The sequence below is a fragment of the Amblyomma americanum genome, chromosome 5 (assembly GCF_052857255.1).
Source record: "Amblyomma americanum isolate KBUSLIRL-KWMA chromosome 5, ASM5285725v1, whole genome shotgun sequence".
In the NCBI taxonomy this organism is placed as follows: Eukaryota; Metazoa; Arthropoda; class Arachnida; order Ixodida; family Ixodidae; genus Amblyomma; species Amblyomma americanum.
The window spans coordinates 174,244,503-174,268,041 of NC_135501.1; the positions used below are offsets into that span (position 1 = coordinate 174,244,503).

General features: G+C 50.0%; 1 protein-coding gene across 1 annotated transcript; it reads left to right on the forward strand.

The window, feature by feature from the left end:
- The first annotated feature begins 352 nt into the window (after positions 1-352).
- LOC144134369 (uncharacterized) lies at positions 353-20,500 on the forward strand. Its single transcript, XM_077667292.1, has 10 exons — positions 353-414; positions 2,397-2,491; positions 4,401-5,069; positions 8,148-8,361; positions 11,255-11,405; positions 12,769-12,890; positions 14,924-15,044; positions 16,359-16,541; positions 17,592-17,708; positions 20,346-20,500. Exons 1-10 carry the CDS (start codon positions 353-355, stop codon positions 20,493-20,495), a joined length of 1,884 nt encoding a protein of 627 aa, XP_077523418.1. The 3' UTR covers positions 20,496-20,500.
- Positions 20,501-23,539: the final 3,039 nt, after the last annotated feature.

Below are 23,539 nucleotides of genomic sequence, written 5' to 3' on the forward strand. Positions count from 1 at the left end.
GTTGTGAGACAAATGCGTATCCTTTTATTCAGTTCCGACCTTCGAGTCCGAAACACAACAGCAAAACAATAAACGTATTTGCTGGCCGATTAAGATATGCATTAAAAAATGAAAGGTTCACTAGATTAAGAAGTCCTTTAAAAGGCTCGATCGCGAAACTTTCTTCTCGCGAGCTTCTCAGATCTCTTGTTCGAGACGGTCACAGAGCACGTTCGCCCGGGCTGCCTTTCAAGAGATGAGGCAACAAATGTACAATCTGCTTTCGGCCTGTTTATGTGACATAATGCTCTGTAGTCTGATAAAACTCAAGAAAAACGCGGCTTTTCCCCGTCAAAGGACCCCCTCCCAGCCAATGGCGCCGGCCGATTCTCGTGAACCTGCCAGTGCGACAGTGCAGGCTGTGGCAGATCAAAGGTGACAATCTCCTCCCTGCATTGTACGGGATAGTTGACTCCCTGCTTTGTCACGCAACTCCCTGCATTGTAACGTTCAGGTTCGCGAGAACCGGCCGACGCCATTGGCTGGAAAGCTGCCACGCCGTGGCTGCGCCGCCACGCTATCACGTGGTTGGTCACGTGGTGCGGAGCAGCTGCCAGCGGCGCGGCGCCGTAGCTGATCACGTGGTTGGTCGCGTGACCAAGTTCCACCCAGCCAGCTGAAGCTATCGTGTCACTCCAGCTTTAACCAGAGCTAAACCACCGCCAGTTTTTTTTATTGACTTGTATCAGATTACAACTGTGCCGACGGAAGGCTGAGAGGAATGCTAGGACATGTTCTCTTCAGTTATCCCGTAAAACCGCTATCTAGAGAGATGCCTGGTACAACTGCTCGACTATAGTAGTGCGCCGCGAACCGCTAAAGTCCAACCGACTCTGCTATGTTGTGCAACTGCTGTGAAGCCCAGTAGCTACCTTGCACCATACCAGCGGCTAAATATGTAGCCCATCTAAAATCGTGGCCCTTGTACAACAGCTATCTAGTATTATTACTTGTACGTACTATAGCGGTCAGCATTTGTATAACGTCGGAGATAGCACCACCGCTATCTGTTTCTTACGGGCACCCAGTTAAATATGTAACGGCTGAATAGGTTACCTTCCATGCCCTTTTCGCTGAGGTATTGAAAAATTTAGGACGCGGAGTTTTCTTAATGTTCAAGAAACGAATGCCTGACAGAAACACCGACTAATGAGTTTTTTTTTCTTAAACCGCAGTCGATACAGAGTAAGTACACTGTAGTCGAATTGTTTTTTTCTTGTTTCTAACTACAAACCCTCCTATAGCCTCTGTGGCGCCCATGTCCGCATGTCCTGGAGAGGGGGTCGCTGCGTAAATGCGTGCAGCGGTTATTCGACGTCACGCGGTCGATTTCAAAGGAATGGAGAAACCTGAGTAATAGACAACAACAACTCTTCTTTGAATATTATCGCTCGACGTTGTGTATTTTTGTGTATGCCATGATATGTCTGATAGCGCACGTTAGTGGGCTGTCTTGGTGTGGTAAGGCAGCCTAAGCAGCCCGGTGGTGCGCTATCAACGTACATTCTATTATACAATTACATTGGAAAACCTAAAGAGCCGCCGCGGCGGCGCAGTGGTTAGGGTGCTCGGCTGCTCATCCGAAAGACACGGGTTCCACCCTGGCCGCGGCGGTCTCTTTTCGATGGATGCGAAATGCTGTAGATCCGTGTCACTAAGCGCCAGTCAGTGTGCGTTAAAGGGGCTCTGAAGGGGGCTCTAATAAAGTTGCGGCATGCCTGGGATATTGAAGCACGTCTCTTCACGAATAGTGTCCAGCAAGGATTTTTTAAATGCGCTCTGTAGAAGCTGAGTTATCTGTAGTTAAAATTTGAATTTCATCGTCTTCGCGCCTTTCCCTCTCCTCTTGTCACTTTATGCAAGCTGGAAGGTAGGCGCTCCTTCGCCGACCTCCCTCTGGGAGCGAAGCTTCCCTACCCACCGGAGATAAGCGGCTTATTGGCCACGGTCACGGTAGCTGCCTGACGTCTGAAAGAATCTAACCAATGGCCACCTCTCACCTTGTCTACGAAGATGCGGGACACGGAGGAGGGTGCGACCATGAAAAAGTCGCCGGAAAGGGCTCGCCAACTTTGGCGCGTGATTGTGGGCCGTCTGCTGCGTGTAGAAGAGTATTATTTGCCTCTGGTTTTCATGGCAACACAGTGCAGTGATTAAGTGAGTTATTGTGCTCTCCTCGGAAGGCGTTTCAGAGCCCCTTTAAAGAACCTCATGTGGTCGAAGTTATTCGGAGGCCTGTACTACGGCGTACCATCATGCTAGAGTCACTTTAGGACGCTAAACGCCATAAACCATAACCTAGATATGTGTGTCTGTCCATCCGCCCGTAAATGCACTGTCATTCTTTTTTTTTGCAGAAGCGAAAGTAGCAGCATTGTGGCCATCATCTTCTGCCTGACAGTCATCGGGCTCTTGGGAGTGATCGGCTTCTTTGTGATCGGTGCCCTCGGACGTAAGCATTACCCCTGCACGCTTACCACTCGCGCACTGGCTTTGTAGCCCTGTGGGGTGCTTCCTCGTGCATTAGAATGAGGTGAGCGCGCAGAATGTTTAAAGCGCAACGCTTAAGAACACAGATACCTGCGAGAAGCACATATATGTCAGTGGCACCAAACCATGTGTGTGTGCGTGTGTGTGCGTGCGTGCGTGTGTGTGTGCGCGCGCGCGATGTGTGCGTGTGCGTGTGTGCGCGCGTGGGTGTGTGAGTATGTGCATGCGTGTGTGAGCGCGTGCGTGTGTGTGAGTGTGTGTGCGTGAGGGTGTGTGTGTGCATGTGTGTTCGTGCGCCCGCGCGTGTGTGTTCGTGCGCCCGCGCGCGCGCGTGTGTGTGTGTGTGTGTGTGTGTGTGGGTGTGTGTGTGTGTGTGTGTGTGTGTGTGTGTGTGTGTGTGTGTGTGTGTGTGTGTGTGTGTGTGTGTGTGTGTGTGTGTGTGTGTGTGTGTGTGTGTGTGTGTGTGTGTGTGTGTGTGTGTGTGTGTGTGTGTGTGTGTGTGAGAGAGAGAGAGAGTGCGTGTGGGTGTGTGCGTGCGCGCGCGCTGGTGCCACTGGCACCAACATTCATCAGCAAAATATAATGCGATGCAGAGACCGTCTGAGACATGACCTGAAAAATTTCCCCAAAAGTATCGCGGGAAATAATTTTCCATGGTGCGATAGAGAGCCATAAATTTTCTGGAAGAAATCGGGGAGGGTCGATTGCAGTCTGGTGCGTTTAACGTGGAATTGTACACCACGGATGACATTTTCTTGTGGTAGAGCACCTGCCTCGCTTTCGGGAGGTGCTGGGTTCGATCCGCAGTGCCGCCGGGTATGCCCACCAGTTTTCTAACGGATACAAGATTTCTCCTGACCTGGTGCTCGGCTATTCTGGGGTGAACTGCTTGGGGAATGGGTCTTGTACCAAACCGTTGCGTTGACGGGCTGGTGATTCGTTCCGCCGCCAAGCAACCGTAAAATCCGCCTCACGCGGGCCACTTTAGGCCCTTTTCTGACGCATGACGAGAAAAGGAACGTCTTTATTTCCAACGTTTCCACCGGTGCTGGTCGAATCGTCGGAAAATATAATTGTTCGTTTCTCAGCACGCCTCAGTCTGCTTTAGTTTCGCCGGGTCAATACGAACTTCAACCCCCCCCCCCCCCTCCCCGTTGTCACTCTGACGAAGGCCAGACCCCGGCCGAAACATTAGTCATAAAGTGATTTTCGCCAGTGGCCTCTTCTTACAGATACTTATCCGAAATGAAGAGATGTCGGTTTCCAGGGTATGTAGCTGTAAGAAGAGGGCACTGGCTAAAAGCACTTTATTACTAACGTTTCGGCTCAGTGGTTATGAACTTATGGCACTCGGCTGCTGATTCGAAAGACGCGGTTCGATGCCGACCGCCCCGGTAGAGTTTCGATGGAGGCGAAATTCTAGAGGTCCGTGTACCGTGCGATGTCAGTGCACGTGAAAGAACCCCAGGTCGCCGAAATTTCCGGAGCCCTTAACTACGGCGTCCCTCATAGACTGAGTCGCTTTGAGACGTTAAACACCGTAAAACTATATATATATATATATATATATATATATATATATATATATATATATATATATATATATATATATATATATATATATATATATATATATATATATAATACACCAGGTATCCCAGCTAAAAGTAACCAGCCTTTTAAAAACACAGAATGTCTTAACCACGTGAGACCAACTGAGGGTTGTTTAGAGTCGTGTGAGCTAGAGTCGCGCACCTATAGAAATACGCGCGCCCAGCAGCTCTCATCTGATGTTGACTGGCCAAGCGAACTTGTCGCATCGACGAAACAGCAGAACTGAGTCGTCTTTGTTTTCACGACTTTGATCGCAGCAGACGAAGTACTCGACGATGACACGTCCGGCGTTGGCGAAGGCGGTGGAGGCGGTGGTGGCGGTGGAGGTGGCGGGGGTGGTGGCAGTCCGTCGTCACCCCCTCAGCCCGCCCCTCTTCCCCCGCCGATTGTGATCCCAGCTCCCGACAGAACGCAGGGGACGGGAGAGACACCACCCCAACCGCCTGGACCACAGCCCTTTACCTTGCCACCGGGACCACCGGTAACCATGTTTCCGCAGCCGCCTCCACATCCACCACCGGGTCCAATAGCGCCACCACCACCGCCGCCGCCGCCACCACCACCGGGCCCAATAGCGCCACCACCACCGCCGCCGCCGCCACCACCACCGGGCCCAATAGCGCCACCACCACCGCCGCCTCCACCGCCACCGCCGCCACCGCCTCCGCCTCCACCGCCGCCACCGCCGCCCCCGCCGCCACCGCCGGCGCCGGCGCCGCCCCCTCCGCCCCCACCGCCTACACCACCACCGCCAACGACGCGGAGGACAACTAGGACAACTACTACAAGGAGGACAACTACAAGGACGACAACCAGGACTACGACAAGGAGGACAACTACAAGGACGACAACCACGACTACGACAAGGAGGACAACTACAAGGACGACAACCAGGACTACGACAAGGACAACCACGACCCCTCCGCGTAAGGAACTTTCGCAGCCGTCAGAAAAATAGACACCACGCAAATTCAAAGATACTACAAGCCACAAGTCAGGTTCTTAACTGAGAGGGGAACTTAAGTGGAACGATTAGACAGATAATAATAGAGAAGAGTGACCTTACAGTGGAGGGAGGCGGGGACATGCGCACTGATGGAGTGAAAAGTGAGAAATAGAGAAAAAAAACGGTTAGGGTTCAACGTGGCTTGCACCTAGTTATGCGAGCGACAGCTCTGTTAAGCGTGGTCTCCACTGTCTCAAATCAAATGTTAAGGTCAGGTACCCAATGGTCATCGTCATATGATCCCGTGGTCATACTACCATAGCTTGGGCCATACCAATGCGCAGTGAAGTTAGGTTTGACCTTGTGGTGAATTGAAGGTCATTGCTCATCCACATCGAAATCGGTAGTTGTACCCTGAAGAGTAGAGCTGCCTCTTTAAATTACCGAGAGCACTTAAGATACATAAGTGAGAATAACTGAAATTCTACTCCAATTATATTTTAGTACTTATACAATTCTATTCTAGTTCTATTTCTTTGTAGCAGTGGTGCAGTTGTTTATTTCATATTTTCCCGCATTTGATGACGTCACACCGTTTCTACCAGTCGCGGGTTCTCCGTCACTCCGTCGCTTTTTGGGCGACGCCTGGTTTTCGTGTCGATGAGCCATCTAATGCTTTCGAAGTTATTAACATTCTAAAACAGAAACGTTACAACGAAACTTTCTCATGAGCTGAATACACTCGGTGAATTACTCAAGGTATCATCGCGTAATTCTGCCCAGTAATTTGTTTCTTTTAATTTAAGACACTTTTCAAGAACAAGCCAAGCGAGATATCGCTGTAGAGGTGGTGAGGAAAGCTAATTTATTCGCAGAAACAGAACGCTGACGGCCAAAAAAATGTACACCCGCTCGAGGGACGTGGAAATTTGGGCCAGTTGGTACTGCATATCGTCAATCAGCGCACAAAAAACACCAGCACACTAAGAATGAACGACTCAGGCTTCCTTAGGGGCAATTGGCGCCCAGCAGCTCTCGGAAGTCTGTGCTGAAGAGGGGGGTCAACTTCCGCCATATTAGGCAAACACACGGTAAAAATGTGCTTTATTGGCTAAAATATGTTCGAAGCTTCAAATGTTTCAAAGTTTATTCAAAGTAATTGCATCTAGGTAGCAAATGGCCCACTATTGCTGCTTTCGCTGAGAGGCAAAATGAGGTGAACAGTTATGTCGTTTTTGTAAAACTGAGAACTGCTGTGTTGATAGAGCTTGGAGCTTTCTGCAGGCAATTAAAACATAGATTGCTGTGACGAGGTCTTCACACAACGTTCACATCTAGGTTAATATTGTGTTGTCTGCAAAAAGTCGCGTTAGAAGCTGCCATGTCAAAGACAGTATCGCCTGTTACACTTGCCGCAGTTTCGTTCAATGCAGTCATTGGTGCACAGCTGTGAAACTGCAGTGCACCACTGCCGGAACTTCAACATGAAATTTCAGTTTACTGGTCTCTGTTTTTTGAAATGCAGTTTCACTCAATTTCAGTTTATTTGACAGTCCTTCCTTTCTGCATGGTAAGAGTTTGGCTATACTCGTATACAACTCAAAAACGAATCTCCTTTTCCCCGACAAAGGATCTCCTTCCCTCCAATGTCGTCGACCGATTCTCATGACCCTGCTAGGGTGACAGTGAACGGAGTGGAAGATGAAAGGGGATTGATTGATTGATTGATTGATTGAAGACATCTTTATATGCTGGATATTCGTAGAACACGTGGGTGGGTCGCCTAGTCCGGAAGTCCACTGGTTATTGCTGCTGCGCTGGCCCTCCTCACCAGCCAGTGCTGACGGTCAGGATCATCGCTGAGCAGAATAGCCTCCCACTGCTCATCTGAGCGGTTTGGAATGGGGTCAACTTTTGGATTAAATTGGCATGCCCACACCATATGGTAGAGGCTAGCTACCTCTCCACAGTGTGGGCACTGCGGAGAGTATAGTGTAGGGTGCCACTTTTGTAACGTAGCTGGCATTGGGTATGTATTGGTTCCTAATCGCCTAAGGGTGTTCTGCTCTAACTTATTGAGGGATTTATGTGGTGTTTGGTACTCCTTCCTGGCTGTTCTGTATGGTGCGAGATTGTCAACATACCTTGCTAAAGCAGTTAGGTCGCAGCACCCTTCATGGTCATATAGAAGCGCTCGGGCACGCCTGTGAGCGGCTTCGTTTCCTCCTGGTAGTTCCAGGCGACCGGGAAACCAGATGACTGAGGCTTGGCTGGGTGGATGCTTAATCAGCAATGACAACCCTGACCTGTGAATTAATCCATTATCGAAGTTGCGACAGGCGTTCTGGGAATCAGTGAGCACAACAGCGTTTGGGTAAGAGGCTATAGCTATGCAACAGCGGTTTCCTCTGCATGAGTGGGGTTGGGTGTTTTCATCGAGGCGCAGTTACCGATCCTGAAGGCTTTGAGACCACAATAGGCATCACTCCATCCTTTGGTCCTGCGGCGTCCACGTATAGGGTGTTAGGTTCCTCGTCCCACTTGTCAAGCCTTTCTATGTCGTCGCCTGCAAAGCTCCCAGCTACTCAGCACTCCGTTGTGAACGAAGGTTAATGTCTGGTAGCATTTTTTTTTACAGCGCCTGCTTTTTATAGCAACTCGTTGCCATCGTTCGCCTGAACTGACGTTATCGCAAAGCAATCTGACGTGACCCTCACATGACCGGTCACTTGTATGACTCGTTCAAATTTGTCAATTCACCAATGTGCACCATCGGTCACATTAATGGGAGAGGTGACGTATTAACTGTGATCGTTACAGTTGGTTAAACCATCGCATTGTTTATCGCATTGTTTCTTCCACACACCCCTTAGACACTCAGGTGACACTGAGACGCATCACGCAAACCTACCTTTAACTTTTCCTTTTCCATTCTTCCTTTTTAACTGAAAGTTTGAAAAACTAAACAATTTCCCTCGCTTTCATGAGCGCTTTTCTCTTTCTCTCTCGTCCGTGACGTCAGCACCACGTCACGGTGCCGCATCTGCTTTCGTTACAGCCCGCAAGGAGCTGGTGTGCTCGGTGAACCGCGCAGCCACCGCACCTTTGCTTTACCCACCCGAAGGACTGTGCCACTACCTGTACTACGCCGACCTGTTCGTCCACAAGGAAGAGATTGTGGCCGCCGAGATCGAGGAGAGCTTCGAGGCCTTCAAGACTCAGTTTATGACGAAGTACAGAAGAACCGAAGGAGGCCTCGCATTCGACATTAGGTGAGCGGCGGTCGGCCAGCGCCACTTGCGCGGGTGCAACACACACACACACACACACACACACACACACACACACACACACACACACACACACACACACACACACACACACACACACACACACACACACACACACACACACACACACACACACACACACACACACACACGCACGCACGCACGCACGCACGCACGCACGCACACACACACACACACACACACACACACACACACACATACATACATACATACATACATACATACATACATACATACATACATACATACATACATACATACATACATACATACATACATACATACATACATACATACATACATACACACACACACATACACACATACACACACACACACACACACACACATACACACACACACACACACACACAGAGTTTGTATTCTGGCCACTTCGATGGAAGCGAAATGCAAAAAAATGGCAGTGGTTCAACTCTTCTACAACTAGTTAGAGAGAGCGGAAGATCGCTTACACTCGGCTACGCTAGGTTCGATGCTTGAAACGCCTCGCAGGCGTTTCAAGCACGCTGTCAGCAGCGTTCTCATCCATGGCGAAACTGCATGCGAGAAGGGACGTCGCCTCCTTAAGCGAGCGCCGAGTCACGTGCACCATCACATGACCACATGTGGCAAAGCGGCGGTCGGAGCAGCGGCGAGTCACGTGGTTTGACGTCACAGCTGCACCGGCGCTCCTCTTGTTGAAGGTCAAGCTGCAACTTTCGATGACCTTGGCGAAACATGCCGTAGTGGAGCTCTCGCTCCAAAAGGCCCGGTGCCATGCCATGTAACTGCAACATTGAGAACCCCGCGGGGGGTGGATTAATTCGGAGCTTTCCACTACGGCGTCTCTCACAGCCAGGTGCCAGTGTCGGACGTTGAGACCTACGTACCATACCAGAGCTTTCTTTCTTTTTTTACTTGTTGATATTCCCGTCTTACAGTTTATTGCTCTGGTGTGCGAATATTACGGAGAGCTTTTCTCAGGCGTCCGAGGCTGTGCGCGAGAAGGAAAAATTAAAAATAATTTAGTTCCTCTGAGAAACTAGGTTCTTATTCACCATTACTATTCTTAAGCCGCGAACGTAATCTCAGCATGTCTTACTAGAGAGTTTTAGTTTCACGTACGTACAGGGTTCACGTAAGCAAACGTGAGAAGTCTACGTAGCCTGCACGCAGGTGGTTTGAAACCCTTATAGTTACACGTACGCGAAACCCGCCGCGCGTTACGCCTAGCGCCATCTACTAAGAAACACAGACACTGGTTGTAGCCAAAATCATCCAAGACAAGTCATTAAGCGAAGCCATTCATAGCGAGACTGTTGCAATGACGACGACCAACGCTTCTTCGTCAGGCTTAGCAGCTGAAAAATCGCCCTTCTGTCTGAATAACAAAAGCTATTTGTCGCTTGAAACCTTATGCGAGGGTAAGAATGGGCAAATCGAAGGCGAAGACAACAGTTTAGAACACCATATCGCCTCGAGGGATTAGCGACGAAGCTGTTATCGCCGTGAAGCGGCGGGCAGGGTGCCGCCATGTTTGTCAACGCTACGTACGCAAGCAACGCAGAGACCGCAACGTAAAAATCCGAATCTCACGTACGTACGTGAGACTCGCTCATACCCACTGCGTTCGGCGCATGCGCACTGGTCACCCGTAAGAGCTCTACGTACGTGAAGCCTCTACGTACGTGAAACTAAAACTCTCTACTGTCTCGCCTTAGCTACCTCCGATTCATTTTTACGTACAAATTGGTTTATGCAAGCAGCAGAACTCCTTGATCGCGATCCTGATTTGTTCTTACGCCCTAAACACAAGTTTCTCAATAAGGGAGTAAAAAAGGAGTAAGCGGTCCTCTAGCCCACTACCTAATAGGGATAGGGTTTGATTTGCAAGAGAGTAAATTTGCACCTTTAGAAATACGAATACCTGCAGTTGGGATCGGAAACAGATTCCGCCATTGTTAAGAACATTCAGGAGAGCGTTCATCATAGCATAGCTACACCCATAGCTCCATTGCTACGAGCGGAGCCCGGCCGGTCGTCGGTTTGGTTTGATTGGTTTGATCATAGACGGTTGTGGCCAAGTACTACACCAGGGTGGCCAAATCCTGCTCTGGTGAGAGAGTGCGTTGTCGGTTCTGGTCACCGAGACCAGGCCGCACTCCAGGCCTGGTTATGCAATTCCATCGACACGCGGATTTTTTTTAAAACCCGGTGGAGAATTGCGCGGCACCAGGATTTGAACCCCGGTCCTCTTGCACGCGAGGCGGATGTTCTAACTCTACGCCATCGCTGCATCGCTGCATTTGGGAGTTTAACGTTCCAAAGCGACTCAGGCTATGAGGGACGCCGTAGTGAAGGGCTCCGAGAATCTCGACCACCCGGGGTTCTTTAACGTGCACTGACATCGCACAGTACACGGGCCTCTAGCATTTCGCCTGCATCGAAATTCGACCGCCGCAGCTGGGATCGAACCCGCGTCTTTCGGGTCAGCAGTCGACCGCTATAATCACTGAGCCACCGCGGCGGCTAGCCATGTTTATAGGATTCCTATAATAATTAACTTTGAGTGTGCTATCAATTTGTTTCATGCTCCAGCATTCCCATCAGATCGAACCATAGGTCATCAAGTTCTTTCTACTTCACCTGCACTGAAATGCAGGCGGGTTCCAGTGCTAAATAGCAGGGTCCACAGAAACTATAGGCGACTACGACGGCACACTTCTTGTTGATATCATCACCGTGTTGCCTATCTATCTTTTGATAAACTCACTTGACAGGTCTGTTGAAGCATAAGGTCTTTGAAGTCGCAAAAACCATCGTTTTGATTTTTCTCCGTTGCTTTTATTTTCAGATACACGTCCGAAGGCGACTTTAATTCTAAAGTTCAACAACAACTTGCCGATCTGGCCAGGATAAACATCAAGCACTACGGCATATTGAACGTCTTGGCTCGTATGGACAAGATGCAAGCCCTCATGGACAAGTCCAGGGGCCTGCTCAGGGTAAGCAGCACAAGTGTTGGCTTCTTGTGCGCACCTTTTATTCCGAAAGCATTAGGTGGCTCATCGACACTAAATCCCGGCGTCGCCTGAAAAGTGGCGCGTTACAAAACTAGCGATTGGTCCCTCAGGTATTTCTGCACTGCTCTGACTATCTTTTCGAGCAGTTATTTAAAATGATTGAAAAGGTAGTTCGGGATGGTGTTTCTCTTATGTGCAGCGAGCGTTTCATTCACTGGCTAAATTAGCAGAGAAAGTCCGCACGAACATAGTACTGTGGAGGCTTGCTGCGAAGTTGGGCGCCACCATCCGTAAGCATGGCGCACGCCGAGTCGGCCGAGCTTCCTGCGCGCAGCGCTGAACAGTGGTGTTGCTTCCTTCTCAGGGATGGAGCCACCAGTCGTAGTGGTGAGGGGGCACCGAGAAACAAATTTCGGAGCGCACGCCCTTCTGATCGCCTCAGATAGCCGTAGCCTTCACTGTGCCTCAATGAACTTGCGAGATGAATTACCGACTAAATTTCAGCTGTTGCTCTACGTTTAAGTTCAATAAGTATATTAAGGACTACCGATCCGTCAAACTTTAGCATTTAACTTTCGCTAAAGTAAGAACTGACTCAGGTTGCTGCCGCTACATGCTATGCTCCGGTCACATGCTTCTCCTGTCGGCTATGTCTACCGCTGGAATTTCCGCATTTTTTCTTTTCACATTATTCGGCATATAATCGTATACTGGCAGTGAGGAGTGAAAACAATGCTTCAGTTTTCACAAGAATGTAACGACGACAGTCAGGGCTACCTTCAATGTGACCAGTCCCAAAGGTCCACTTTCCTAATATGTGTGTGTGTGTGTGTGTGTGTGTGTGTGTGTGTGTGTGTGTGTGTGTGTGTGTGTGTGTGTGTGTGTGTGCGTGTGCGTGTGCGTGTGCGTGTGCGTGTGCGTGTGCGTGTGCGTGTGCGTGCGTGTGTGTGTGTGTGTGTGTGTGTGTGTGTGTGTGTGTGTGTGTGTGTGTGTGTGTGTGTGCGCGCGCGCGCGCGCGCTGAAGCAACCAACTCGCCCTTCTCAGATCCTAAATCAGCCCCGTATACACCTTGCGTTGTAATATATGGGCTTCAGTGTGAGCCCAACTCACCAATACAGCTCATCTCGATAATAGAGTACCTGTGTATGTACTGCAAGCGTTGATTGCCTCGAAGGATGTATGTAGTATCTCCATGAGACCTAAGTTAAGTGAAGCAACAAAATGTTAAGTGAAGTCAAGTGAGCGTATAGGCTACACCTAATATATAAATGGATATCGTACTTCATATATTGCAGTAGTGTAATGCAAGCTGAATACGTGATTAGCCTTTATTTTTTTCTGCAGGCTTTCAAAAGAATTCAAGGCGCCGACAAAAATAGGAAGACGATCATAGCCATCGGCTTGATCGACTACAACGAAACCAACGCGTGGGACAGGTACAAGAACTGGATAAAGGTGGCTGTTGAGTGAGTTCGACTTTTTTTTCTCTCGTTAGCGTCAAGATTTGTCCAAGTAATAGCGTCACGGCAAGAAAGCAGAAATCATGCGAGAAACAATTGTCTGCCAAAGAGCGCAGCTTTTGTAGACCACACGCACTGTCCTAGGAATTCTCGCCAAGCGCATCTTCCAACGGAAAGTTGGTTATGAAAGCAATTTTTCGCATGTCTATAGCTAGGGGTTGGATTTTTTGGTTTGAACTTAAAAGCACCGATAGAACCATTTTATCAAATTCGATTTCAATCGCATACATGTCACGACTAGCTGGCTATTGAGCATCAGTTACAGTAGCCCACCGGAGAAAATTGAGAAAGAGCTCAGGATAGGTACAGCTGTGAGGCAGCGGTATCTTTGGAACTTAGTAGTACCTAGGTTATAAGTTTCGAAGCATTGTTCCGCGAACTCGACCTGCCGTTGGAAGTCGGGAGGCTCCATGTCCTAGCCAAGCGCTGTCGGCTAGAGTAGCGCCGCCGGCTCAGATTTATCGTTGGCTTAGGTTCTTCGCACGGTTAAGTAGGTTTTACATCCACATAGAAGAACATTTAGCATACTGCGCAGCCTACCGCCAGCCGTCACTGTGCACGCCCATGCAGGCTATAGCGCGCTGTTGACTGGAACGTGGCGCCATCTAGCGCCTTCAGGGCGATCTGAACATGAGCAGTGTCGGCTCGCGGTACGCTATAAGCGGTACAGCGGAAGGAGTCTCTCGCATGTGAACCAGCCCTGATTCACATAGAGACGACTGAGCAAACTGAGCGACGGAGCGGCTTATCGCGATGAAAAAATTTCCAACTTTCTGTAAAGCTGGTTCACATACAAGCGACTGAGCCATGGAGCGGAGCGTCGAGGCGAAGAATTTCCAACTTGTTCGAACCTCGTCACTCTGGTCGCTCGAGCTGCCACGACGGCTCGGAACAGGTTTTTGCTCCGCGGCGGCAGGAACCGAGAGTTTTTTCGGTCGCCTGTGACAGTCTTTATATTCTGCTCAGCGGAGTAACTGATGAAACAATCCAGTCAATAACTGAACGCCGCAGAAAATCTGCTTTCCAAGCAACTGCATGGCGTGTGGTGTGTTGAAGGGTTGCCAGTTAGTGAGTAGCGATGACTGGCCTCCTGTTACTTGATTCGTTGTAATTAAAAACCAATTAAGCTTTACTAACGGCCCATTTTGGAGCTTTGGCTCTGGTCAGATCGCCAGGACGACCAGCGGGCCCTCGCCCGCCGGTTTGGAAATATTCTGGGCGTTTAAATTGGCTACCTGAAAAAACTGGACGAGGCTTAACCAACCCTTCACACGTCAGACGTGTCGTTTCAGTTTGTTCAATGTCCGTAGGCTATGTTTAGTTGGTGACGCTAATTGGCGACTTCAATTAACTGTTTGTTGCCCACGAGGTGGCCACGCAAGGTCTCTAAACTGTATACCGCACGGAAAGTAGGCTCCTAATTGCTGTAGAGCTAGCGCACCACCCTTACAAAAATGGTCCATAGCCTATAGATTTCTTGTAGACTCTATTGCCTTGCTATAGATATTTTGTTTTGTGTAATCCTAGGGTATAGACAAAAGTCTACTAAAAGTGTATGGCCATAAATCCATCGATTGTCTATAGGCTGTCTCTCGGATTTGTATTGCCTATAGACTGTTCTCTAGCACTTGTCCATAGGCAGTCTACAGACTCTACAGACAGAAGTGTATGGACAGTCTATAGACTGTATAAAGAAATTTTTATAAGGGCGGGCTGGTGATCCCAAGGGCAACGGTTCGATTCTCGCTGGACCGCTTTTTTGTTATTTCCGGCGAAGGTGCTTACTGCTACCACTCCGCGACCCCCTTCGTCAATAAGGATTTCCTGACAGCGCCGGCTTTTTTTTGAGAACGGTAACTCTAATACTATCACATTAATAAAGTAATATACATCCATCTCCCTCTTTGCACGTATTGGGAATTTCGCAAAATACCAGAGAGCTCTGCTACGACTCACGGACATCTCTATTTTGGTTGCAGCGAGTACGAAGCGGACACCGTCATCGTCATAAGCTCGTACCTGGGCACAGACGACGTCACGAAGTGCAGGATCTTCCCTGCCGACTCGCTCAACATCGCTGACGGATCGGCGCCGTCCATTGTAATAACCGCTTGTTTATTTGTTGTTCCCTTGTTCTATTGTTTGTTTTTGTTTTCTCCTCGCTGTTCTCGTGGAGGCGCAAGAACGAATTGCGTGAGGAGTGGGTTAAGCAGATTGGCCGGGAGATACCGTAGGGCATTTTCACTGCTTTAACGGGAAGGTACACGCGCGGTGGAAAAGAAGCGCGTGGTGACTGACAGACGGACGAAGTCTGCACAGACGGACAGTCTGGACTGACAGACTGACGGACAAACAGAGGGACGGACGAATGAATAGGCTTTCATGCAGACAACAAGGTCTCGGGTATATGGGCAAAAGGCAGATGTGCTGTGCCTGACGGGGACCCACGCACCCGATACACTCCTAGAATGCTGGAAAGGAAACAAGAACATCGTACATATCGTCACGTGCAGAACAGGAATAAGGCTTTTCCGCTTATTTACAGTTACTTATGAGTATATATTATTGCAAGTACCTGCGGCGCCCGAGGGGCATTATTGCAAGGAGATCCATTCAGTACTGTATTCAGAGCAGTATAGCGGACATGTAAAAATCTGCGCATGCATAGTAGCGCTTTCCCGTACGTGGTAGTGGTGGTGGTACGCGCTATGCTGAAAATATGTAATCTCCTTTAGTCATAACGATAATCAGCAGCAATCAAACTACAATCCAGAGTAGGACCTCGTGCCGCCTTATCTCCGCAACCTTCCCAGTCACACCCGCCTACCTTTCTGCCATCCCCTGCTCTACGTTTTCCGCCTCTTGAAATCTACCCCATTACGTTAAGTGAAAATCAGTTATCTTTCCTTCACATTAGATACCCTCTTCTTCTTTATTATTTCAGGTAGGTTATCATTAATGTCATTTGGTGGTAATAATAATAATATTAATTGGTTTTTTGTGGAAAGTAAATGGCGCACTATCTGTCTCATATATCGGCGGACACCTTAACCGCGCCGTAAGGGAAGGGATGAAGGAGGGAGTGAAAGAAGAAATGAAGAATGAGATGTCGTAGTGGAGGGCTCCGGAATAATTTCGACCACTTGGGGATCTTTAACGTGCACTGACATCCACCAGCACACGGGCGCCTTAGCGTTTTTCCTCCATAAAAACGCAGCCGCCGCTGTCGGGTTCGAACCCGGGTACTCCGGATCAGTAGTCGAGCGCCCTAACCACTGAGCCACCGCGGCGGGTTTTGGTGGTACCCCCGAAACCTGATTATATTAACCCATATATGGCCACAGTCGGTCGCCTGCTTTCACTGTGTCCATCCCGTGCAGAGAGAGAGCGAACGGGTTGCACTTGATCTCGCAGATGAAGCACGCGGAGCTGGTGACGTCATCGTTCCAGTATCAAAAGGTGGACGCTGTGGTCGGCCTCACGCTTTTCATGGGTGCGCGGGAGTACACGACTACCCTGCCGGACGATCAAAAGAACAACACCATGGTCCTCCTGTACTCCGGCTGCTCTGCAGAGTCGTCCACGAATATTGACGCCGTAAGCAACTCGACTCTCTCAAATCTAACGAATCTTCCTCACTCCGCTGTCGTGAACAGCTCCGCAGGGCGCCACTGCGCGTGAGCAGAACGCCACGGGGGCGCCAGATGGCGCCAGGTTCCCGTCAGCTGTAGGGTGCCTCGATGCGTGCCCCCCTACCGAGCGGCGGAAAGGGGCGCGCGCATCGAGGCACCCTATGTAGCTGCGTGCATGCCTGTCGCGTCTGGACCAATCAGCGCCTAGGTAGTGGTGCCCCGCGGAAGCGGATTGCGGTAATGAAACGCGGTATGATATAGCTATCTTTTGATTTATATGCGCTTCCAGAGGAGCACGATGATGATGTAATGTTGATTTTAAGAGCGTTGGCTCTTACTCACTAAGTTTGGTTAGAGGTGTAGTGGGGTCTGCTACCACCCGGAGATCACAGCCCATCTGTGGCAGCAACTACTCATCATGTTTAAAGATTTTGTTGGGTCTGCTACCGCCCTGAAATCACAGCGCCATCTGTGGCAGCAACTGGAAAACAGCACATCTCGCGTTGAGACCTTTAGCTCCATTGACAATAGCGTTGTCGAAACCACCTGCCGCGTGCCAATGATGACGTCACGGTCGAATATGATGAATAGAGGTGGAACTATGCCAGTATGACGTCAGGGGACGAAATGGCACCACTTGCACTGTAAACAGGGCTTTTATAAGCATGCGCAGCAGACGACGTCGCTGAACCCAACGTTACCATTGGGTGCGGCGTCGGCCAAGACTCCCAGTGGTCATTGCGAAAGCACGTGACTTCCGGCACACTTTTTGGCGTGCAGCTCGAATCACCGTTTATGAAGCTTTTGTCTCGAATGGCGAGGGCCTCTCCTGAGCTTTCTTTCCTCCATGCCCGTTATGCATACCCCATTATAGAGCGATGGGCGGCGAAAGGAAGGTGGCGGAAGTACGTCATCGTGGGTGTCCGTCCCCGCGCACTCCGCCTGCGATGCTCAGCTCTTTCGCACTCTCGATTCGCACTAGGCGTCCCGTAACCAGGGATTTTCTCTCTCCCAGACCTGCGAAGGGAACCGATTCAATCAGATCCGGGGCGTGGAAACGAATGTCAACATCGGGTTCCACGGGTTCGGGCTGTCCTTCTTCTGGGACACGAAGAGGACGCTACTGGCAAAGGTAAGGACAGCAGAGCTCCCTCACAACATCTTGTGCGCTGCCCGCCAGACAGAGATTCCTCAGTATACAGGGTGTTCCATTTTATACAGATTTAAAAATTATTTGTTTTAACGTGGTAATACTATTCCACAATGTGAAGGTTTTAATTGAAAGCCGATTTTTTTTGAATAAGCTATAATTGCTGCAGAACACCGTTTTAGAGGTTGGGCTGTGTGGCCTTGGGAAAATCTTGTTCAGACGTATTTGTAAGGGATAAAATGTAGTAATAAGTATAGAAGTGTCCTACTTAACTTAATTGTTCGCTTTTATAGAACGTTATGAACCGCTGCGCATATAACGAAGTGACGTATGGCACCAGCTGTGCTACTCCCTGCTTAACATGTAGTCAGATACAACTCAAGAATGCAGCAGCTTTTCCCCGTCAAGGGACCCTCTTCCAGCCATTGGCGTTGGCTGATTCTCATGAGCCTGCTAGCGTGACACAGCAGGGAGTGGCAGATGATTTTTTTTTTTTGCCGCAGGCTAGATGCCAGTTCTTAAAGAGTGTCAACCACGGTTTCATGAGATAACGATTTTAGGGCAAAAGCAAACATACTATGGCAAGGGAACTACTGGAGGCATTTCATATAAGGAAGAGAGGCGTATATTGTGTTAGCGATACGTCAGTGAATCTATACAAATCGGAGATGGCATATCTTGAACGGTTCTGTTAATAGTGGTGTGTGTGACCTGGTATCTGCACGTGATCTGGTTTTTTCCTTATATTTGCTGCGCTGCCAATGAATAAAGTTAGATGAAGTTTAGGGCTAGTATTGTGTGACTCTTTCTTGTGTTCGTCTTGGTTGCGCTACAGTTCTTTTTTTACCAGTGGCAGATGACAAGGGATAATCCTTTCCTTCAATGGTGGGGAGTAGTCTCCTCCCTGCATTGTCACGCCAGCAGGTTGGTGAGAATCGGCCGACGCCATTGGCTGGAAGAGGGTCCGTTGTCGGGAAAAAGCCGCTTCGTTCTTGAGTTGTATCCGACTATAGAACCAACTACTCCGAACCGAAGTTCTGCCTCAACCGCTCTAAACTGATTCCGTCTGAAGGGATATCTATGCGGCCTGAAGACGAAGAGGCGTGTCCGAACCAAAAATTCATCCCATATATAGGATGAAACTTTGGTGTCAATAGACACCAGACAGTCTGGGTGTCTTTAGACACCACGCAGTCAGAGTGTCATAGACACCCTTACTGCGGCAGTGAGCCACCGCGCGCGAACTGACACCGCGCCTGTGTACGTAGTAGTTAGGGCTAACTTTGCGTATATTCCATGACTACAGCGCAACGAACGGGACGTAGAAGAAGGACGTCCCGTTCGTTGCGCTGTAGTCATGGAATATGGAAACCAACTCGCCCAGCAACTTACCTTGTCGAACTTCATTTGCGTATATATATATATATTTCTAGTATGACTGTTCTATGCCTGTACAGTTAACCGTTTTATCCCTCGTGTGTGCATGTTCTGTGTACAGTCATGAGCAATATGAGAGGGAACAAACTTTTTGAGGAAACGCGAATTTTCTGGTTATTTCTCCAGCAAATCTGACAAGCATTTTTGGATATTATACGCCAAGAGTAAAGCTAGTTAGAAATCAGAAGAAAAATCTATGCAGTCGTCACACATGATTATGGAGTGATCCATTAACGAATGCTCGAACTGTTCCCTCCAATACTGCTCACGACTGTACATGTTTTTTTTCTTTTCTTGTACTGGAAGTATGATATCATTTACTTCTCTCATCTCCAAATTCCTCTCTTTTTTTCTTCTCAGTACTATCTCCTTCATACCTGCCGATCGCAGTCTAGGTGCCGGCTTGAATGCCGCAGCTTCTGTGGTCGGCAATCTTGTGTTTTTTTACTGCGCTAGCACTTACACTCGCCATTCACCTGCCCACTGTGTCAGGCTGCAACTCAGTTAATCGTGAAAGGCTGCTCGGGAATAGACCTGGATCTCTTCCCAACCCAAGCAACCAAGTTCCCCTCGTGGGCAGCACCTGCTCTAGAAGGGCAGTGGCGCATCGCTTGACCGCTGCACCACTGCGCCAGGAGTGGTAGGAAGACTCCCAAGATTCTAAGGATGTAGAGAATGACCGCATATATGGACATTAACCTATTATCGCTAACCGAACAACGGCCATCAGTGAACACTGGATCTTAACACCGTAACCGAAGTGAAAACCGAACTGCTAGCGTACCTAATTCGCATTTGGCCTGACGTAAATCGGGCCGTCATTTTTGCTATTAAACCGCTCGCACCACAATCAAACCACCCTATAGGCAGCACCCCCCCCCCTCCCCTAAACCTCACCTTATCCCGTGAAAGACGCAGTGTCCCAAAGTAAGGGCAATCTGTTTCTAGCCGCAGCCTCTCACTGCATTAGCCGATGCACCAGCGTTCGTGTTCGATTATCGTGCTGAACGATAAAGCGCAAAAAACAAGGACGTACAATAAGACACACAACACGAGCGCCCGTGTTGTGTGATTATTCTACGTCCCTGTTTTGTGCGCTTTTACGTTCAGCATGGTAAACCAACTCGCCCAAACTCGGCCTTTATTCGATTATCGATTCACTTCCTTGCGTGGCGAACACAGGTGAACTACGTCAAAGGAATTGCCCGTCATCGGTTCGCTTGGCTGTACCTGGACGTAAACCTCGCCGACCCCGACGGCGTCTGCGGTAATCCACAGTGGCAGAACGTTCAGGAACTGAAAACGGCGTTCGGAATCGGCGACACGCCTTGACAACAACGCCCGTGGTTGCCAAGCTGATACCCAGAACGGAGTCCCAGGATGAAAATAAATGGCGTACGTTTGCCAACAAGCGACCGGGTAGCGTATCTTTAAGGCATAGCCTGTGCAGACGGAACGAGACGATGACGCGGGCTCGATCCCGGCCGCGGCGGTCGAATTTCGATGGTGGCGAAATTCTGTAGAGGCCTGTGTGCTGTGCGACGTCAGTGCGCGCTAAAGAGTCCCAGGCGGTCGAAATTTCCGGAGCCCTTCACTAAGGCGTCCCTCAAAGCCTGAGTCGCTTTGGGACGCTAAAACCATGTAAACCAAATCAAATCGAAGCAGACGACACCTATAGAATTGCGATCTCGTGACATGATTTGGCTGAAAAGCTTTGAAGAATGCAACCTAAGAGACAACACATTCCCAAGGGAAATGCTAAGTTATTTGCATGCCTGTAATTGCTGCGTTAAAAATAAAAATTCATTTTGAGCGCGAGGTTTAAACTGCGATTTTTACTCCAGGCCATTTCAGAATACAACCTGAAAGGTGACACATCGCAACAGCAAATGATTTTTCATTTGTTTGTGACAAATTTTCCTTTTTTTTAAATTTTAATTTTTTTTAAATTTTTTTAATTTCACCTCTTGGAAAGACGGTTTGAAAAAAAATTATATACATATGTACAGATGCCAAGGTTACCGGATACACTTGCATTCACAAGTAGACGTGACGCTAAGCTTGTAAGGCCAGCCAATTAAAGAGGTACCATAAGCATCTTTGAGCAACTAACAGGAATGTCTTGCGGGCGATGTAAAACGGGATAGCATACTGTTACGGTGTGGGATGCCACGGGGTCGCCACGGGCCCGCCCAGAGAAATATAGCAGCAATACGGAGGAGAGCCGGCGAAGCACGACCGGTGGCGGCCAAGCTTTTTCGTTCTATATCCCTCGTGCTAGTGCCGCGCGCTCGCCGCTCGCGCTCGCTCTCCGCCTCTACCTTTCCACCGGGTGGGGGCGGAGAAGTCAGGCCGTGCTTTGATGCAGGGTTTCCTGGGGCGATGCAATGTGGGCTCGCAGATAGGAAACGGTCATAGTCTTCGTTGAATTCGAAGTGTGTGAGCTGGGCGAAGGTGTCTGCAGTCGCCGAAGAAGGTCCCACACCGGTTAGGCTAACTTAGGGAGTTTTATGCATATTGAGCGGCGATCCGTTTATGGGACTGCATTGCGTGGGGAAGGCATGGAGCCAGCAGGCGACGACGGCACTGATGAGGACCCGGTAGCTAAGTCGGAGTCACCGCAGGCGCCGTAGACATATCGCTTCATGTTTGAAACATGCTCTGGGAAAATGTGGTGCACACCGCATGGTCGATGCTCTGGCAGGTCTTCGAGGCGGTATGTCACGGGGCCGAGTCGGGCAACGACACGGTAAGGGCCGCGGTATCGGGGCAAGAGCTTTGCGGCACGGCCAGTCGCACGGATGGTGCGGCGAACGAGGACCAAGTCACCGGGCCGGAAGGGGGGATGTGGTGGTGCTGCCGCGTTGGCCGCTTGCACACGCGCGTGAGCCGTGAGGAGGTTGCGCTGGGCGTCGAGGCGGGCGGAATGAAGTCGTTGAGCAGATTCAGTTGGTGACGCAGTAGGATGGGGAAGGCCCAACTGCGCGTCGAGAGGGATGGAGGGCGTTCTGCCATAGACGACTGAGAACGGCGTCACATGCGTTCTTGCGCTGCAGTGTTGACTGCAAAAGCTGCAGCAGAAAAAAAACGATCCCAGTTTGTGTGGGACGGAGCGACGTAGGATGCGAGTATATCCGTGAGGGTACGGTTAACACGCTCCACGAGGCCATTGCACTGCGGATGATTGACGGATGTAGTGGAATGCGCAATGCCGAAGGAGCGGAGGGCTCGCTCGAATTCATGGACATAAAGCAGCTCCCACGGTCCGTGATGAGGCGCCGGGGAACACCGTGCCGAAGAACGAGATGCTGTTCCACAAACGCGACGGCATGAGCGGACGACGTGTCTGGAACGGGCAGTGCTTCGACCCACTTGAAGAAGTAGTCGATCGCAACCAGCACATACCGGTTGCCGGCACGCGTCTTCGGAAACGGGCTCAAATGATCCAGTCCAACCAGCTCGAAAGGTGAACTTGGTGGCGAAAAAGCCTGCGGGGGTGGCTTGGTTACACCTGTGGACGGTTTTCTGTACTGGCATGTCTGGCAGGACGCCACGTATTCCTTGACATCTCTGGACATATTAGGCCACCAAAACCGCTCCGACACTCGTGCGTAGGTCTTGCCGCGACCAAGGTGACCAGCCGTGGGAGCGTCGTGTAAGCCGCGCAAGATTTGCGAGCGCAGTGTTGCCGGCACAACTGGCAACCAGACGGGTGGTCGACCACGGAGCCGCTTCACATGACACAAGAGGTCGTCCCTCATTCGATAGACCCGACGTAGTTGGCGGAGGCCTGCGCCGGCGGCGGTGCCAAGGGAGTGGATTATGGCAGCAATGGCGGGATTTTGCGTTTGTGCAGTCCTCAGGTCCGTCAAAGCCGTCACGGAACAAGGGTGGCGAGAAAGGAAATCGGCATCTTGATGGGCAGAGCCGCGCCGATGCACTATTGTGAAATTGTACTCTTGAAGTTGCAGGGACCAGCGTGCAATCTTGGCATTCAAATGTTTGGCGGACTGCAGCCAAGTGAGAGCGCTATTGTCCGTGACTATGGTGAAGTGACGGCCGTACAGGTAGGGACGGAACTTCTCGACGGCCCAGACAACGGCGAGGCACTCGAGTTCTGAAGAGTGGCGGCGGCGCTCAACGTCGGAAAGCTGGCGGCTGGCATAAGCTAGGACTTTGTGGTCACCAGACTCGTCTTCTTGCAGGAGGACAGCGCCGAGCCCATCTTGGCTGGCATCCGTGTGGAGGACAATGGGGGCCGATTCGTCGTAATGGGCCAATGTAGGAGGCTCGAGGAGGGCGTGCTTGACGTCAAGAAACGCGAGCTGTTGGGCCTGCGTCCAACTCCAGGGTGCATTCTTCTTCAGCAGGGCGGT

What these genes read in the sequence shown, in the direction of transcription:
- LOC144134369 (XM_077667292.1), top strand. Translation starts at nt 353, where the DNA reads ATGGCGCCGGCCGATTCTCGTGAACCTGCCAGTGCGACAGTGCAGGCT. An exon ending in GGCCTCGCATTCGACATTAG is followed by an intron (nt 8,362 to 11,254) that starts GTGAGCGGCGGT and finishes TTTTATTTTCAG; the next exon opens with ATACACGTCCGAAGGCGACT. An exon ending in AGTCCAGGGGCCTGCTCAGG is followed by an intron (nt 11,406 to 12,768) that starts GTAAGCAGCACA and finishes TTTTTTCTGCAG; the next exon opens with GCTTTCAAAAGAATTCAAGG.